This window comes from Pagrus pagrus (assembly GCF_965226575.1).
Source record: "Pagrus pagrus genome assembly, chromosome: 16".
Lineage (NCBI taxonomy): Eukaryota > Metazoa > Chordata > Actinopteri > Spariformes > Sparidae > Pagrus > Pagrus pagrus.
In genome coordinates this window covers 22,362,895-22,381,995 of record NC_140200.1, presented here as the reverse complement: position 1 = coordinate 22,381,995, position 19,101 = coordinate 22,362,895, and the positions used below count along the sequence as shown (strand labels likewise).

General features: G+C 39.2%; 2 protein-coding genes and 1 long non-coding RNA gene across 7 annotated transcripts in view; 2 read left to right on the top strand and 1 right to left on the bottom strand.

Annotated features, from left to right (window-relative positions):
- Positions 1-3,731, top strand: part of xrn2 (5'-3' exoribonuclease 2) — a 43,911-nt gene extending 40,180 nt beyond the window's left edge. For 2 of the 3 annotated variants that reach the window (XM_084378350.1, XM_084378349.1), the window contains 2 exons: positions 1,032-1,227; positions 3,370-3,731. In XM_084378350.1, the coding sequence (XP_084234476.1) occupies positions 1,032-1,227; positions 3,370-3,432 (259 nt within the window). In that variant the 3' untranslated portion in view covers positions 3,433-3,731. The remainder of the gene's footprint in view (positions 1-1,031; positions 1,228-3,369) is intronic. The other variant, XM_084378351.1, reaches the window with a different exon arrangement.
- An 837-nt stretch (positions 3,732-4,568) lies between these two features.
- Positions 4,569-6,621, bottom strand: nkx2.4b (NK2 homeobox 4b). Of its 2 annotated transcripts, XM_084378356.1 has the most exons (3): positions 6,300-6,547; positions 5,952-6,173; positions 4,569-5,327 (listed from the first exon to the last, which is right to left on the bottom strand). In XM_084378356.1, the coding sequence occupies exons 1-3, from the start codon at positions 6,454-6,456 to the stop codon at positions 4,660-4,662; spliced, it is 1,047 nt and encodes a 348-aa protein (XP_084234482.1). In that variant the 5' UTR covers positions 6,457-6,547; the 3' UTR covers positions 4,569-4,659. The 2 variants fall into 2 exon arrangements, with proteins under 2 accessions (XP_084234482.1, XP_084234483.1); XM_084378357.1 differs by having other exon boundaries at positions 5,952-6,621.
- Positions 6,622-8,431: 1,810 nt separating this feature from the next.
- LOC311271710 lies at positions 8,432-15,607 on the top strand. Of its 2 annotated transcripts, XR_014624467.1 has the most exons (3): positions 8,432-8,786; positions 11,282-11,340; positions 14,604-15,607. It is a non-coding gene; the product is annotated as an uncharacterized lncRNA (long non-coding RNA). The 2 variants fall into 2 exon arrangements; XR_014624466.1 differs by lacking the exon at positions 11,282-11,340.
- The last annotated feature ends 3,494 nt before the right edge of the window (positions 15,608-19,101 follow it).

Below are 19,101 nucleotides of genomic sequence, written 5' to 3'. Positions count from 1 at the left end.
TGGGTTGTGGACAAAACAAGACATTGGAGGACGTCTTCTTGGGCTTTGGGAAACACTGATTGATATTATTCCCAATTTTCTGAAATGTATAGACCAAAAAACAAATTGATTAATTGCGAAAATAATCGACAATTAATATCAAAGCTGATACCGATAAGACACAGATGGTTTCACATTTTTGTGTTTTAAAAAGAAATTTCTAAACTGTAGTTGATCACACTGGAGGGTAGAAAAGGCTGAGATGTTGTGAGCAAAGATGGATTTCTTAGTGTGTGTGTGTGTATATATATATATATATATATATATATATATATATATATATATATATATATATATATATATATATATATATATATATCTCTCTCTTCTTTGTTTATTGGTGGAGTGCTAACCAACTTTTATGATGCAAACTAGAGCCCAACCGATCCATCAGTTGGTCGATATTATCGGCCGATATTGACCTATCACAGATATATCAGTATCAGTGTATATGTGTGGATATTTGCTGATGTGACATGTTTTTGGTTTTAAAAAACACAGCTCAGAAAGCGATGTTTATGTGATCTGTCAACATCTACAACAGTTCATTGACGTCATTTTAGACAACTAAAATTTTTGTGAAACTTTTTTTTTCTCTTTGTCCTTTAATCCACACCGGTTAACACCGTCCAGCCGATAACGAGTGTAAAAGCTCGTCAGAAATTAATTAAAGGTGACTGTGTCTCCATCATGGCCTTGCCCACATGAATTAACCTGTTTTAACCTGTGTTAATGTATTTCTAACTTCACTCTGAGATGACTGGAAAATCTGAGTTTTATTTTGTGCTGTAGAGTTTTAACTGCTTTAGCAGGCTCAGGGATATTTGAGTTTTCAGAGCAGGTGACTCTTCTTCCAAGGTCTTTATGTCCACTTTAGACAGAAACACAACCTGGGCTCCGACAGGGTGGAAATATTAATTTAAGACCTTGTTGGAGAGCACTCGATGGGGCTTTTTCAGAGGCTGACAGATGTGATGTGTTCGTATCTCCAGGCAGCAGCAGCAGCAGCAGCAGTACGGAGGTGGGGGTCACGGGTGGGACCGGGCCATGCAGTCGCAGCAGTCATCGTACCAGCAGAACGCGAGCCGCGGGCGGGGAGGGGCCGGGCCGGGCGGCTACCAGCAGCGCTACGATCAGCGGAGAGAAGACTGGAACGATCGCAGGGACAACCGGGGACAACAGCATCAGGTAAATGAGCCTTAAAACTATTGTGATGAGCCGGGGGCGGAGTTTAAGTTTCTTCTTCAACTTGAAATATCTGGACGTGTTGTCTTACTGATCATTATATTTGAAAAACTAGAAAAGTTCTTTAAAATGACTTTAGAGTTGCAGACGTTAAACTTTTATTTCCTGACTGAAAAAGGATTCGCACAAAAACACAAATCTGTGCAAGAATCTAGATTTTTTCACAAGTGTGTGGATGTTTTTTCATTAATTTTGATAGTTTAAAGCTCCAGCACCTCCGCTCAATCTGACACCGGCCGAGCGATGTTTTTTATCTCAATTTTCAGTGTGGCTGGTACGGATTTTTTTTTCAAGTCATAGTTGAAATTTCTTCCCACTCGTTTTGATAGAATTGAAATTCCTTTCAGGTGATTGTGTCGTTGGTGGCATAAAAAACAATTTTCTGGAAGCATTTTTCATCACAATGTCAAATTTGTATCCTGTCTTTACATTTTGTTTTCTCAAAGAGCATCAGCTGATGAATGTGTTAATGCAAACATGGTTTTTAACTGTATTTTAGAAGATTCGGTGTGTGTTATTTTTTATCGATTTATCTGTCAATTCTTTCTTCAGATGATGATAATTATTTATTTCTATAAAATGTCGGGTTGTAAAAATGTCTGACAACTTTTCATGGACTAAAACCCAAATAATCCTCAGTTGACAGAACAATCATGTAAAACAGAAGGGATCAGATCCTCACATATGAGAAGCTGCAACTGTTAAAATGTTTGATAATCATTTAATAGTATAAGTAATTTATCCAGCAAAAATGTCAAACATTTTGGGGGATTTTCTTTTTGTCAATCGACTGATTGTTTCATCTCCATTGTCTTGATGATGTTAAGTTTCTGTAAATCTGGACGAATTTGAACATTTCTGGATGTTTGGAACCACATTTGACCTTCATGAGACACAAACATCCCTGAGCTGAACGTTTGAATCAGCACACAGCAGACAACAGACCGTCCTCTGATTGATCAACAATCAAAATGGGAGTTGACTCTTGTTGGGCTCGTTTGTGTCTGATGCACAGTGCAGTGGTGTCTCTTCAGCTTTGATTTACTTTACTGAGGAAACTGAATTTTACATTTTAAACACTGAACTTCCTCTCAAACATTTCAGGTTTGTTTTTGTTTATTCGATTCAAACTGTTTAAATCACCAACAGACTGTTCAGTCATCCAGCAGCATTAAAGGGTCGGTTCACACAAAAATAACTTACTTTTTCCACTTATCTCCACTGATATATGTCCAACATCGTTTTAATAATCTCAAGTTTTCTCAGATTTAATTTTTTGAGGTATCAGCCTTCATCCCAAACCAGTGAAGTGAATAAGATTTAGATTGTGAAGATACTTAAATAAAATTAAACTGTAACAATGTTATAATTTTGGGCTGTTTCAGCTGCTGCCTTTATATATTTTAGTTGACAAAAAGACTTTAAACTAATTTTTCAACCAAACTTAAGTTAAGCCTTCTTTATTGTGAAACCAAAATTAAAGTTAACTAAACTTGAGAAAACATGTTCAGTAAACTTCAGATGTTCAGTTGAAATCAACAACCGTTCACTCCCACAAACATTGCAAAAGAATTTCCTCCACATTTTCTCAGTTTCTCGGTCAATTCTTCGTTTCACACAAAGAAAAGCCGAAGCTCCAGAATGATCCACACAATAAGGACTGCTTCTTCAGTAGAAAGTAGCTCCAGTGATTTCTTTGTGATATAGTTTGTATAAACTGACCTGTTTTTTAAATGACGATGCTCCAATAGACAAAATAAAAGATCTTCTAAAAATGCTCAGTTTGACAAAGGTGTTAATTCCTGTCAGTTTGAAGGTTCTTGAAACTCTCCAACACATTACATGAAACATTTCAATTGAAATAAGAATTTTTTTCTTTTTAAGTTTTTTATGCGTTTTGTTTTTTGTTTTTTTTAAATAAAAACTGCTGATTTGATTAGCTCTTAAAATTTGATCCAGTAAAGGGGAAGGTGAAAAACAAATAATTTAAAAAATGAACTGTTAGAAATAAATTGAATTATTATTATATACATGTTAACTGTTTTTGTAGATGCATCTAATCTTCCTAATGTTTTTGTGTTTCAGGGCTACAGCTCCAGCAGAAGTTACCCTCCTCCTCCTCCATCCAGCCGGTATAACTGGAATTAAAGTCAAAGTGATGTTGGACTTTGGGACAGGGGTTTAGGGTTAGTGGGGGCGACTATTTGTAGGGGAGACATGTCATGTTTTTTCATTTTTATTGTCTTCTTGTACAATGAATTTTTTTCTTTTTATTCTACTTCAAAAAAAAAATGTGTAACTTGTGATTTTTAAGATGAAAGGCCTGTAAAACTTGTAAAATACAAGTGAGTCAAGGACGAAGTGTCCCCTGTGTTTATTTTTTGAGAGAAATCTCCGAAGTCTTCACTGTTTCAGAACAAAAAAAGTGAAATAAAACATTGATGTTGGATTGTATTTGTCTTATGGGAGAAATCTCCTCTGTGAGGAAACGATGTGGGGTTTTTCACACTAAAATTTAAAAGCAAAACACTTTAAAAGTCACCTATTTTTTAGATAAATGTCCAATGGAATCAAGATTTCCTCACAAAATGAAAAATGATGATTTTTTGATGTTACTTCAGATTTGAGATTTAGATTCTGGAGAAGGTTCTGGTACATTGCGCGTCACTGCTGCGCCGCAAACCACCGTTTATATCCACATTCCTACTCGTTTTGCGGCTTGTTGCCTGCTGCAAATTATAATTGTCTTTGCACCAAACTCCATTTAAAAAAAAAAACCCCACTGAAAATAACCACGATTTCGCTTCAGCCTGCACAATAAAAAAACATCGAAATATCCAAAATGGAAATATCATTTATTCAATACTGAAAACAAATAAAAACCAGTGGTGACAAAGAATATTTGATGACTTCACATCCACTGAAAATATTTCTCAATTCGTTTTATTCCAACCGAGAAAGTAGCTGTAGATTTCAGCCCATATATAAACCTGCAATAATTTAATTAGTCGTAGAAATGACCGGGAAGCATCGCCGCGTGCCTCATCCTGAATCCCCTCAGATCAGATTTAGTGGTTTTGTTTCCAGCAGCTGTCGATAACAAAAAAAGACTTCACAGATATTTTTGCAGAGGGAGAAAATAACATTATTCTCAACAGGTTCAGGCTCTAAAATAGTTTATTTTTGCGCCTTGTTGCTCAAAACCACCGAGTGTCTTTTGAGTCCCTGTGTGCGTAAAGGAACCAGAACTTTACGCACGGAGAGAAAAAGAAAAGTCTGTTGGTTGTTTGTGTCCTGCAGCGGGTTCTCTCAAAAATCCAACACGGCAACGAGGCCCCACAGGCCCGATGCGGTCTGTCCTCCCTCTCGGTGTCCCTACCAAGTTCTCCCGTACAGTAAATTGGAGCCGATCATGCTGTTTGTGTACTCGATTAGCGCCGCGTCCGTCTGCGTCATGTTGATCTGAGCGTGCAGTCCCAGCGGCGGACTCGGGGACAAATCCTCCAGCTCCTCCGTGGAGGACAGCTGGTTCACCTGCTGCTGCTGCTGCTGTTGTTGCTGCGGGGTCCCGGTCAAGGCCTCTCCCGAGCCGCCCTGTCGGTTTCCGATCTGGTTGGAGCCGCTGGAGTCGTTCCGGCAGCTCTTCTTGGAGAGGACCGGGGACACGGAGGAGGAGCGGTGGGTCGTCGCGCACAGACCTCCACCGCTTCCTCCACCTCCACCGTCCTGCTGCAGCTGCTGCGTGCTCTTGTCCTTGGCCTGCCGCTTCAGCTTGTAGCGGTGGTTCTGGAACCAGATCTTCACCTGGTTCGGGGTGAGGTGGATCAGTCCGGCCAGGTGCTCCCTCTCCGGGGCGGACAGGTACTTCTGCTGCTTGAAGCGCCGCTCCAGCTCGTACACCTGCGCCTGAGAGAAGAGCACCCGCCGCTTCCTGCGCGGCGCGGCGTGCAGCGACACCATAGACTTTGTGGAGTCCATCCCGGCCAGACTGCCCACCATCCCGGACATGTTCATCCCGCCGGAGGGGCCCATAAATCTGGAAACTTGGCGAGAAAAATTACCAATGTTTAAATGAAAAATAACGAGCTCACTGCTAAATTTAACATTCTCCTCAAAATCTAATCATTAGCCTACATTTATCAGCAAACACCTGTATCTTTTAGTAGAATTCTGAATTTAATGGTATGTTCAAATACATCTTAAAACATTAGAAGAAAATATTGTATTTAAAAATTAGGCTTTAGAAGACGAAAAGAGTAGAAAGCAAGCGAACATTACTTTTATTAAATAACTTTCTAATTAATTTTAGGCCTCTACCCCGTTATCAAATGTTAAACTGTGAGCTGTTCATTAATAAAACAAACGTAGGCTACAATAATGTGACGCACAGATTTTAACTTTAAATCACAGGGAAATGTCGAAAGTCAAAGTGAATCAGTTAGAAGCTGAATTCAGAAAAGGCCCGTTTTAAGTCCTCATAGAGGAACATAATAATGATGCATGTGCCTTTTTTAATATTTAGTAAAAAGTCCAGTCAAGTACCGAACACACACACTGAAGTTCATAAAGATTTTTAGCAACATTGCATTTTTATCCATCGCGCTGAAAATCACTTTTTGTGCGTAAAACTGTTAAAAACAAACTTTTTCAGCAGAACCTCCTCTTACTTGTCGGGTATCTGGGCTCGGGGTTGCTGTACCACGCCGCGGCCGCCGCTGCCGCCGCCGCCCCTCCGCTGCGCACCGTCTCCTGGTAGGACGGCAGGTCTCCCACGTTCCCGATGCCGCTGTTGCAGAACCCGCCGACGGCCCCGGAGAACTGCGGCACCCCGTGGGGCACGTGGTAGGGCCCGCCGGGTCCCAGAGCTGCGGCGGCTGCTGCTGCTGTGGCTGAAGAAGAGGAGGAGGATGAGGATGAAGTGGAGGAGGACAGGTGGTGATGGTGATGGTGGTGGTGATGATGGTGCAGATGAGGCGGCTGCTGATGCTGCTGCGCCTGCTGCTGATGCGTCATACCGGGCTGAGGGACCTGCTGCTGCCGGTAGGCGCCCAGCTGGGACCCGAGGCTCCCCGCGGCGTGATCCATCCCTCCAAACCTTCGGTAGCTGTCCTCCATCGGGCTCAAAATATCGGTGACTGAGAAGGGAGTGGAGTGCTTTGGGCTGAAGGACATGGTGCGGACACCCCGTGCTCTGGCTGGATGTGGTCGGGTCGGTCCGGGCGGCTCTCTGCCTGCGTCCCCCTCCCTCCCTCCGGCTTCTTGCTTCCTGTGCCTCCCTGGGAAGAAGTCCAGCTGATCGGCTGCAGGAGGAGACGAGTTGCCCTTATCCCGCCGGACTCAGACTCCAACACATGGAGGGGCGGAGCGACGCGGACACGGCAGGCGGCCAACAATGCCAATTGACATTACAGACGTAAGAGGAGAAAATGGTTTGGACCTACTTTCTTCCTCCGCTGGTGATGTTTGCTTTACGAGCTGTGATCCAAAACAAGAACGAGAATCAGGAAACTCCTCTAAACTCACGGATGAGCTCCAGACTGTTTAAAGTTATTGATTTTTATCACATTAAATCTTCTTAATAACTGATAATGATCTCTGAACTGGTGTTAAACGAGCAGCAGTCTCCTTTATTGATCATCTGTCAGATATTCCAACTGTTAGCTGATCAATATTATCTATATTAGAGTCATGTGCAGCAGTACAGTGTGAATATTTTGCTTCAGGTGTTTATTTACATTCTGGGAAGCTTCATTCTTTGAGGACAATGGCTCAACTCCAGTCTCCGTGTTTCAGTTCAAACTGGCCACAACTTTATTGACATTTGGATCCGTTTTCAGCTGTTTGACTTCAGGTCTCGGTTACATTTCCAATTACGCACGAATCGATGTGAGCCGATGGCCTGTTTTCTGACTCAGGACGGAAACTGACCTTTAGGTTGAAGCACCATTTTTTATTTGTTCCATTAAACAACAGCTGAGTCACATTTCTGGTGTTGGTGGAAACTTGACGAGTTTATTTACAGTTCGATCCGTTTTTATTAAATGATAGTAGATCTGTGTGTTCAGTATCAACTCTGAACTGTGCTGTGACTTCAGGAGTTGATAACCGATCAGCCGCTTCCTCTTTGTTCCAGATTGTAAAAATTCAGTCCGGCGCGTAAAAACCTGAAAAGAACTTTAAAGTAGATTTTTCTTGAGTCATTATCAGGATACATGTCCATTATCTTTATTCAGCTTTGTTTTTGATCTGATTTTTCTTCTTTCAGGTTGTAATTTCACGAAAATTAGTATTCAGTTATTTCTGGAGGCCATAAAAAACACCAGAATATGTTTGGGGATATTAATTCAGTCTGTATTTATTCATTTTTGTGTTCAGTTTTAAAAACAAATCACTATAGTTATCGCCTGTATTCATTTATTTCTGTCTTATTAACTGAACCAAACTAATTAATAATTAATGATAATTTATAAGAAATGTATGAGCTACTTTTTCATATTCGATAAATAAGGAAGGATTTACTTTATTCCATATTTCCAGAGCAGAGGGCGTCAGTCAGTGTAGACACTCTTCTCTCCTCTCTGCTCCCTAATAAAAAAATATATGAATAAAACAGCGTTAAGAATTCTGTGACTTTTTAACTCTTTAAATGATTTCTTAGATTGATTTATTGACTAATTTAGAAATAACTGATGAGACTGAGTTACATGTTTGCTGAGCAACAAAGAAAGCAAATAATTTATCTTTTTAAAACTCACGTTGACCAAAGTGAAATCTATATTGCTCACAAAATCACTCCTGGAGTTTTATCTGTGATTGATTCATTGATTCATGACGTTTCAACTCCATGCTTTTGATTTTAATCGCTCATTAATTGTATTTCTATATAAATGAAACCACATGTGTCTGATGTTAAACCCTCTAACTCGCTGTGTTTGTCCTCAGTAAACAGCAGCAGGTGTTTCCTCTGATGAACAGTAACTCACCTTTAAACCTGCAGCTTCACTGCAAACAGTCCGAGCAGCCAATCACCTGCTGACCTGCGGCTCCACGTCACTCCACGTGCTCTGTGTAGTTTTCCGGCGGCGGATTAAAAACGAGTCACCAGGCTGCAGCCGCAGGAGGGACCGGGGCGGAGAGGAGCCGCTGCCCGGGGCGGAGAGGAGCCGCTGCCCGGGGCGGAGAGGAGCTGCTGCCCGGAGCAGAGCCCCTGCTGCCGGCGGGCCGACACAGAGGTGAACGCAGAAGGACCAGACAGATTTATTTAAAGGACTTCACGTGGAGCTGATTACAGATGTTTACAGCTGGATTCATCTTGCAGGAAGTGTATGATGATATTCTGGTGAATGGTCACTGATGACAGGCCTTTTATTGTTATCTCAGGCTCTCAGGTGTCTCAGTCGGACAGAGTTGTGATGTTTTCATCCAGACACTCATGTTGAGGCCTCTCAGTGCTGCTGGTTCATGTCTTAATATTCCCACAGGCTCTTTGTGATGAGTTTAAGGTAAGTGTGTTACATATGATTACAGTCAAAGGTGATTTTTTATTTTTTAATGTAGGCAGTGATGGAGTTTTTAGTCTTTAGTCTACTTTAAGCGCAATTTTGAGGTAAAGTATTTCCTTTTTCTGCTACTTTAAACTCCACCACATTTTGGAGGCAACTATTGTACTTCTACTCCAATACATTTATTTGAGAACTTGATGAGGTACTAGTTACTTTTCAGATTACATGAATTCATTTATTTTATTGGCAATCAGAGTTTTAAAAAAGAAAAGAAAAGAAATCACATTGATAATCAGAAAAAACGCTAAATATCAGATTCAATAATCATCCAGGCGGATAATCAGTCGACCCATAATATACAGTATATACATTTAATGTAAAAAAAATGCATATGCATTACTTACTTTAACTTGTGGTACTTAAGTACATTTAATATCAGATACTTTAAGACTTTTACTCAAGTATTATCTGTATGAGCGACTTTCACCTTTACCACAGTAATATTTTAACATGATACTTTTACTCAAGTTTGACTTTTGTTGACTTTTATTGCAGTTTCAGCACTTAAACAATAATATTTACAATTTTGCCTGCTGTTTTTTTTTTTCATTTTTCAGTAAAACAAAATGAAAATAAAAATAAAAGGTTAAAACAAGACAAAACAAATGAAACAATTTAAACGAGAAGTATTAATTGAAGTGGTTAGAATACAGCACAGGTGGATAATAAGGAAAATATAAATGATAAAAATAAAAGAAGCAAATAAATAGGAAAGTGATTATACACAGACAGGAAGGAGGGAAAGGGCAGACGGAGATACATATTTAATTTAGAAGGTCTGTAAGATCTAATCCCCACTTTATAGTCCGGGTAGGACTTCATCTTTTAATGAATATATCTTTTTGGAGACGTTATTTGTTCCATCTGGTATTTTCTCTCTATCCAAATACTGTATGTTGGTGGGTCAGGTTTTAACTGTAATTCATTTGTAATTCAACAGATATGATTTAGCTGTCCCATCAGCGCCTTTCAGTATCAGACCCAGCAGCACCACGGCCCGATCGATTGTCATATTGTGGTGAAATACTCATAATCTTCTCATCTGAACTCCTTTGTTGTGATGTCATCTACTTATTGTCCTTTATTGTCTTCATTCTTTTGTTCCTTTCCTTTTTTCCATTTATTTTTTTAATGATTTATTAATTTTTTTCTTTTCTCTCTTTCTTTTTCTGTGATTTTGCCTGTTTTATCGCTTTTATTCCTTTGACTTGTAATGACTCATTGTGTTTTTACGTTTTTACATTTTCTGCTCTGCCTTCTTGTTTTAACTCACGTTAGACGAGGGCTCCTTGTGTTTGGCTCAACTGTTGAGTGTTTGTTCTGTAATATTGTCTTCCTCAGTTTCCTGTGAAATCACTTTGTAATCTTTCACAGGTGCTACGGTATATAAATAAAGTTTATTATTATCATAATTGTTACTTTTTTAAGTGCTTCAAACACTTCAAGTATATTTTTATATTTTCAGTTTAGGTCATGACCAAAACTTCTGTGTACTTTGACAGCACTGTGTACAGGCAACAGGCAGTGCCTGGTGCCTCTGTAGCTCTGAAGTTACTTTATCAGGTTTTTCATGTTATCATTTGTAATGTCTCTTACATGATGTTTACAAGGTCTGAGGTTATTTATATGACTTTAAATGCTGAGGTGCGTTTGAGTTCATATAAGTTTCCAAGGTGTTCCAGAGGGACTACATGTTGGCTCCTGTTCTCTTAAGTTTCACTGTGGTTTTATATAAATCGAAGAAGGTGAGAATGTTTTTAACTGTCTGCATATGTTACAATCTCACTGTAATATTAAAGGAACTACATGTACTCTGTTTTATACAGATTTATAACAAATCTCTACTGTTTAATAACTTCATGGAAACTTAAAGGGGCACTATGTCGTTTTGCAGAAGAAATTAAAACTCAGACTTTTAATATTTACAATATTAATGAGGTAATAATAGAAACTCAGAAATCATTTTTTCCATAAGTGAATAAACAAGCTGTCCCAGAACACTGTTTGAAGCCAGAAAGGTGGCAGGGTCCGACACATATAAACAAAGTAAAACAGTTTGAAGCTGTGTTGTCCTTTAAGGTCAGCTTGTTTATTCAGTCATGAAAACAAAGAGTTTGATTATTTAGTTTGTTTAGGCAGAAATCAGTCAATGAACATCTTTCTCTTCTGATTAAAAAAATCTTTTCCAAAACTACAGAGTGCTCCTTTAAAAGTATTCTATTTAAAATCTTATGTCATTATTTCCCAGAGTGACTTGCAGTGATTTATATCAAGTCTAAGATTAATTATTTACACTGATGGGCGTTTTAAACTCGTACAATTTATCTTCTGTTGTCACTATTATTTATCTTGTAGTTAATTATACAGAAAACCATTTCATTGATTACAGTTAATATCAGTAAAGATTAGTGTTTCTTCATCTTTACTATTCTCAGAGTACAGATGTGGAGGTTTGCTGTTCTCTGTAGAACATCATCACACGGACTGTCCTCAGGTATCCAGGTGTTGATAAACTTTGTAATGACGTTATCTTTTAATTTCGATGTGAGAACTTACCGGACGGCTCTTACAGCTGTTTGGATCATTAAATTATAAGGACAGACTTTGTGTGTTTGGTGAGGTGAAGCTTTGTCAGCATATTTAGCTACTTTAAAGTCTGTTTTAATTCAAAATGGAGATGTTTGTAGATGACATTAAATGTGGCTATGGTGATTTCATTGAACTTGATGGTGTGTTAAGCTTTTAACCATATAAAAACTAAATAATGAGCTGTTTAAAGCTGTTATTTTAATATTCTCATATATGATTCTATATTATTCCTGTAGACTTGAAAGTATGTATTAGACGACCTGAGATGAGACTCGACAAACAATCTTTCACCAGAATTGTCTGGTTTATGGCGACTTTAAAGGTCCTGGTTGTAAGAAAAATTGATGCTTCGATCATGATGACGTCAACGATAAATTAGGTATCAGAAAAGTAATTGCTGAATCAACGAATCGATTCATTGAGAAATGATTCAGGCTCAAATTTGACATGAACATATGACACTGACTTTTTACAGTGCGTCATGTATCAAATCTTAAAGTATCTTCTAACAGTTAAAATACATGATTTTCAGTGCAGATAGCTCAGATTTGCACTTGACTAAATATACTTGGTCACATCTCACCATTTAGTTAGAATCTGTGATGTTTTTTTTGTTTATTTATTGTGAATTTGAGGGTTTTATCAACTTTGGAGGAGTTTGCATTGTTCAGTTTAAAAAGCATTTTAATTTTATATTATGTCATGAGCTGAATCCACCACGCAACAAATGTTCAAATTTGACCACTCTAAGTTCGATAACACAATAAATAAATAGAATTTTAGCCTTTGTCTTCCCCTGAGTTTTGTATATAACTACATGAAGGTAAATATGAAAATCCAAATAGTTAAAAGAAACTGGAGAGCTTCTTTTTTTTAGGTGTGTGTGGTAGGGGTGGGGGTGGGGTTGGGGTTGCTCATGATTCCTTGTCTACAGTCCTTGTTACAGTTTTTTCCATGTTTTCCTCAGACACAGTTGTTTCTTACATGTTATTCCAAAAGTCTAAATATTTCTCTATTTAAACTTTTTTTCATCACCCTTAAAGCCACAGATCGCTGCAGACCAAACAGAACCTTGACCTCCATCAATCTCTTTAGAGCCGGTTCAATCTCCTCTCCTGTCTGGAGACTGATAGAAAGTATGAAACATCAAGAAACCAGGGCAGTAAATGAGAATCAAAAAAGAAGAAAACAAGATCCTTCTCATCGAAAAACATTCATGTCTTTCTTCCCTTGAAAAAGCAGCTCAGTCCCTTGGTTTACATCCATCTGAAGCTGCTGAACTCCTCTCTGTAAAGACGGATGTCATCAGTCTCTGAAGGGGAGTGAACTCTCTTCTTCCTCATTTGTAATCAATAAAGAAAAATCTTCATGTAAATCAGAGAACAAAAGCGTTTTCAAGTCTGAGGCAGCGGCGTCCTCGACCTCAGACTGCTTCCTGAATCAGACGCTTTAATGCCGACAAAGAGCCTTCATCAAATCCCTCACAGTGTTCAAACGAGTTAATGTGATGATATTGTAAACCTTCTACTTTCAATCTACTTTGTTCATGTAAAGCACAGTAACAGGTGTACAAGTATGAGTTTAAGCTACAGACAGGTAGAGAACCCCAGCTTCACTCATTAGCTTACATACAACTTAAAGGGGCACTACGTAGTTTTGGAGAAGAAATCCAAACACAGAATTTTTATATTTACAATATCAATGAGGTAATAATACAAACTTTTTTCCATAAGTGAATAAACAAGCTGTTCTCAGAGGAAAATAAGGTCCCAGAACGCTGTTTGAAACTAGAAAGGTGGCAGGGTCCGCCACATATAGTAAAATATTATAGTAAAACAGTATGAAACTGTGTTGTCCTTTAAGGTCAGTTTGTTTATTCAGTCATGAAAACAAAGAGTTTGTGTATTTAGTTTGTTTAGGCATAAAAAAAAATCAGTCAATGAAGATCTAAAATATCTTTCCCAAAACTATAAACTGCACCTTTAATTGTCTTTTTTCATATGTTATTTCAAAGTGTATACATCCAATTCATCTAAAATGTCTGTTTGATGCCCTCATAACTCATTAATGACAACACTTTGAATGCCTAGTTTACCCGTTGGGCCACAGACTAAAGAAAATGAGAGCCCGAGTTTACCCAAAGCTAGCAGTTAGCCTGAGATGTCACTGTTTGGTAGATATAAAAGACATTAACAAAGCAGCACCGTACATAACATAAACACAGACGACACACTGGACTGTTGGTTGGACCACCATGTTTTACTATATGTCTTTAAATGTTACAGTTACAGCTGACAATGACAGCTGTCCATTTCACATTTCTTCACAATACAAATCAATGGCCAGTTTTCTACCCTGAAGTGACGGTGATTCAGTCTATTACTATATCCGGATACTTGTAAATAGTCAATATGGTGTGATTAAATGCCCATATATCACAAATAGTGTACAAGCAATCCTGATCCAATATTCAGCAAACACAAGTATGATGTGGAGCCTGAAGCCTCCAGTGATCTAACGCTGAGAATGGACTTTACAGTGAAGGAGGAGCCTTCTTGTGTCCAGAAGTTAAACTTGTGAAATGAAAAATATTTGCATTTTCAGATATTCTGAGGTAGAAGGAGAAGTTTCAGAAGGATTTGCATATCAAAATTATACTTGACATGTATTATTGTGTTAATGCATGTCTGGAGGGGATCTTTAAGGATATTTACAGATTTCTTTACATTTGTCAGCATCAACAGGAAACACTCACTGATCTTCCGGCTGCAGGAGGAAATGATGTTTGAAAATGTCAAAATAAAAGCTCTTTCTCTACGTTCACAACTTGTGCTCATCTCCTTCAGTGATGACAGTAAAATCAGCTGCGACTTTTTGGGTTCCCTGTCCTCATGCAACATTAAGGCTGCTGTTAAATTCTGGATTTTTACTTGTAATAGAGTATTTTTAAGAATCGGTATTTCTACTTTTACTTAAGTAACATTCTACATTCTCTATTTTCACTTGTAATGGATTATTGTTAAATGCTTGTAGACCTGGTCACCTGTGGCCTCAACTGCTGTCTCTGACCGAGCTGAATGTGGAGGAGGAGGAGGAGGGACACTGCTTCACCTCCACCCTTCCTCTTTGCTTCCTGTCTCATGGCCTCCTTTCTTTCCTCCTCTGCAGACTCTGCTCCTCTCCGTCTCCCCTCAGTTTAATCCTCGGCTCTCTGGAGGAGCATTAGGCCAAGCAGCTGGGCCTCTGAACGCCTCTTGAACAGGCAGCCCACTCCAACCTGGAGGGAGAAGGGGGAGGAGGAGGGAGGCGTCCAGACCACCTGGCTCCTGAAATGTAGAAAAATCCATCAAACTATTACTCCAAACTGAGAGGAGGAGGAGGACTCACTGAGGCGATGAGACAACCCTCTAGCAGAAAAAATGTCTTTCTTTTTTCCTCTTTCTTTTTTCTTTCTTTCTTTCTTTCTTTCTTTCTTTCTTCCTTCCAACTCACAGCTGTTATTAAGATAGGATAATCTTTTATTGGTCCCACAATGGGGAAATGTGCAAAGGATAAAAGTATAAGTTTGGAGTTATTCTGTCTTATTGTCAAAAAACAAAATAAAAACAAAAACCTAGATGTGATGAGTGAATGTTGAGCCCTCAGGGCCACCGTAGATTTGTTTCCACAGAATGTACTAACAGCTGAGCACCAAGTAGACCTCATGTTTACATATATATGTTTATACAATGTTCAGCTTTTTAAAATGTTAAATAAAATGTGATTCTGTAAGTACATCTCTTGTTAAAATTGTCTGTAAGGTGTATTTAAAACAGCGTGTTCTCTGATTCAACCACTAGGGGGCACCCGAGTTATAAAGTTGCTTTAAAGGAGCAACTTGTAAGTTATTGCCAGAATTTTAATTTAAAATATTCATTCATGAACATTATGTCTCTGACGTCTATGTACTGTGTTGCACATATAGCTACTGAAGTTAGCATGCTAACAAGCTATCCTCGGCCCGTCTTGTCTCCGAATTCCACTTTGTACCTCGAAAGGTGATAGTCCCCCATAGTTTCTGCCAGCTGTTAGCGTAATAAAGGAACAAATTAACTCACAAAATGTCTAGAAAGGAAATATTTTGATACATATTTCATTACTAAACAGAAAAATACAACCCTTCACCATCTGAATTCAAGTTTCTCTTGAGCTTATTTAACTCGTTAACTCATCATATAACACACTTCATTCAAACTTGACATAAACTAGATGCAACTGACCAAAACAGTCTTGGTTTGTCTTTCCACAGTCACCTCTGGTTTGGTCCAAATAAATGCTCAGTTCACAGAGTAAGATGTGAAAATATTCTGGCTGTATGCCATTTTTACCTGCTGCTGATGTCCAACTCTCTCCTCCCCGGAGTCACAGTCCTGTTGGGAGACGCTGTAAATCACCTCCATACTGTATCCCCTGACTTCAGAATGACCTCTGTCGCTCTCAGAGGCTGTGTCCAGTCCCAGTCTGCTGTCCAGATGTGTTCATTGGGAGGCCAGTCCAGGCAGACTCCAGTCAGTCAGCTAATAGGGCCACTAACTGCATGGCTAACTGAGCTAACTTGCTAACGGCAGCTGGTAGCTACAGACAAAGATCTGCTGATATGCTGCCTTCTATTTTTTTGGAGTAACCTTTGAATTCTCACCATTTCTTACATGTTGCACCTTTAAAAAACAATCACTGTCCATTTTATTAGGCACACCTAGCTAAAGCTAATGCAGTCTGATCCAGCAGCCATGCAATAAATCATGAAGGTTCTGACATTTAGCCCTTGTTGAAACTGTTTTAGAGAAGTGTCATTTCAACTTCATCATCATTTTACAGATTGAGTTTGTGCTGCTGTTTAATTGTGCTGTGTTTCCGTGCACAGAATGTGTTTTGATACTAACTTGAACTGGAGCCCTCGTATCTCACAGGAGATTGATAATAATATTAAAGTAGAGCGTTTCATTTCATCTTCTTGCTTCCTGCGAAGTTCTTCTTCCTGTGAGAGGCTGTTTGATGTATTTTTTTTAAACCAAGGTCGCATTGCGCTCACACATCAGTTCACACCGGGGGGACAATAAAGCCTCCGTCCTCACCTGTGTGTAGCGAGAGGTCAGAGGTCACGGGCCCAGAAGTGTTCTTCAGAAATTATTCAGTGTGTCTGTGTGCAGGTCAAGGGAGGTCAAGGCACCGACTCGGCACCACTTGGCAGCTGAAGACGCATTAAGAAACATGAGAAACATGGAAAACGCTCACATGTCTTCAGCAGCGTGTGTGTGTGTTTTTGTATGTGTGTGTGTGTGTGTGTGTGTGTGTTGAAGAGTGCTCTGCTGTCTGTGTAAACCATACAAAGACACTGGAGCTCCAGAGCGCCATCGTGAGGTTAATGATTTCTTCTTTCTTCAACACTGACAGAACAAACTGACTTTTTCGCTATATGTACTGCATCTTAATATTTTTTGTGATTTTCTTCTACTCTCCCTCCTCTTCCTCCTCTGTAGTAATTCCATCCCCCCTTCAGTCTGAAATACATTTTGAGTTTCGCTGTGCAGACTTTGTTTTCACATTCATCTGCTGAGGGGGGGACGTTTCTGTGCTTTCCTTAAAGGTATACTTTCCAGGATTTTCCTATAAAAAGCAATCTATAAACACTTTTATAATAAATAATCTCTCTCTTATTTTGGTGTCTTCCAGATGTTTCTGGATAACTTTCTTTATGTCAATTTTCAGTTTTGTGTCATGACAACATTGTGCTCATGCTCTGGTTAGGTTTAGGCACAAACCCACTTGGTTAGGGTTAGAGTTAGGAAAACATCAGGGTTTGGCTTAAAAAATGCTTACAAATGTTGAAACGCTGTCTCGAACAGTGGTCTCTTGCCAGCCGTCTCATTGACTGTAGCGGCCCCTCTTCTAGAAAATTACTTATATATATTACTAAATTGTTTTCCTTATTCCTGACTATGTGCACTGAGATGGTGTGTTTTTGATGGAGGGAGGTCCTGAAGTGATCATCCATGAACTGCAAGAAGTCTTCTGTATCATACACTGTGAAATTGTTGATCCAATGAGGTCATCAAGTACTACCGTGTCAGTAGAGCTGCCGTGCGTCTGTCAAACCGGAACATAATGTCATATTAGCATACTCAGTGGTGCAGCTGCTTGACGTTGCAGAGTATCCTGAAGTCCGTGAACCCTGAGGAAGCTGAACCAGATCAATCTCGAGAAAACTTGATGATGTTGTTGGAGCTGATGGAGGCCACACAGTCTTGTGTCAGGCGAGAGCTGAGCAGGCAGCCCTGAGAGTCAGGGTGGAGGATGTGGGGGTCTGTCCACACAGCCTGAGGTCTTCACATCAGGGTGTTCAGAATACAGTCACAGAGGGCGATGTGGAGACCCAGAGCTCTGAGCCTGAAGATGAGTTTGGAGGGCACAACGCTAGTGAACGATCAACTCAGTGTCAGATCAAGTCAGTGAACAGCTTTCTCATGTGCTCCTCTGGTTCAGGTGAGAGTTTGGTCTGTTTGCAAACCGAACTGCGTGAACAGATCAAAACCACGGTGAACGGGTTTTTGGTATTTTGGAGGAGAGAGACAGTTGTGGACTTCTTAAAACATTAACACAAAGAATAATCAGAATGTGACTGCAGACATGAGCAGTGAGAGATAGAGAAAAAGTCTGTTAGGACACCTGAGTTGATCTGCACACACCTTCAGAGCGAGGATGCCATCAGGTCCGTGTTCCTCGGGTGGATTAATCCTTGTGAAGGATCTGCACATATCAGAGTCCTGGGATCAGCAGGATGTTGTTCTTAAAGCCTGAAGATATTGTGTTTAGTTTAACTGGGAAGAGAACTTCTTCTTATGGAAGAAGTTAGGATAAGGTTGAGATTCAGTTAAGTGTAAAGGTTGGAGTTGCACAATGTATTGTGATGGTGAAGGGTTAGGGGATGAATGAGGGTGCTGCAAGTACAATTGTGTGTTCATATGTGTCACCTGTCAAAAGCATGTTTTGATTAAGCTTCTGCTGCCACCTGCTGACTGCATGATGAACAGCAAGTATGACATTGCTGCATTTAACATTTTAAAAATAACATTATTTTTAAAAAAACAATCCTGTCTATATAAACTCCACCAACCTTGAATGAATCAGTTATAAAATGGAGACAGACCTGAAGGGACAACAAAATATAAGAAATAATGAAAAGAAACATTAGATTGCATACAAAAAGATGGGGAGAATGACTTGAAGTCAATTAAATGTTGTTGTTTAATTAGAAAATATAAATAAATATAAAATACAATTCTAATGTACCAGCAATTTATTATGACAGGAAATCAAAGTGATTTAAAGAGGAAAGGTAATGTAAAATTAGATAAGAGGAAAGAAATTAATAGAGAAATTGCAAGAAAATTGAAAGAAAAAACATTTGTTTCAATGTTTTATCAAATGAAGAAGCTCTTTAAAGGAACATACCGGTGCTTTCGCAGGTGTTGTTAGTTTCAGATTTTTTTCTGTTAGAGGTGGAAACACAAATTTTGCTGCAGAAACTTCCAGCATTGAAATCACAATCGGTTGTGGCTGCTTGTCTGTTTTGTTGTTGGTTTTTACGTCCAGTTTAGAGTGCTGTACCATGTGCTTTATTCCTCAA

Bases quoted from the DNA above. Each gene is read 5' to 3' on its own strand.
- nkx2.4b (XM_084378357.1), bottom strand. From the start codon at position 6,456: ATGTCCTTCAGCCCAAAGCACTCCACTCCCTTCTCAGTCACCGATATT. The intron at 5,328-5,951 runs GTAAGAGGAGGT...TTTCTCGCCAAG, and splicing joins CGAGCCCAGATACCCGACAA to TTTCCAGATTTATGGGCCCC.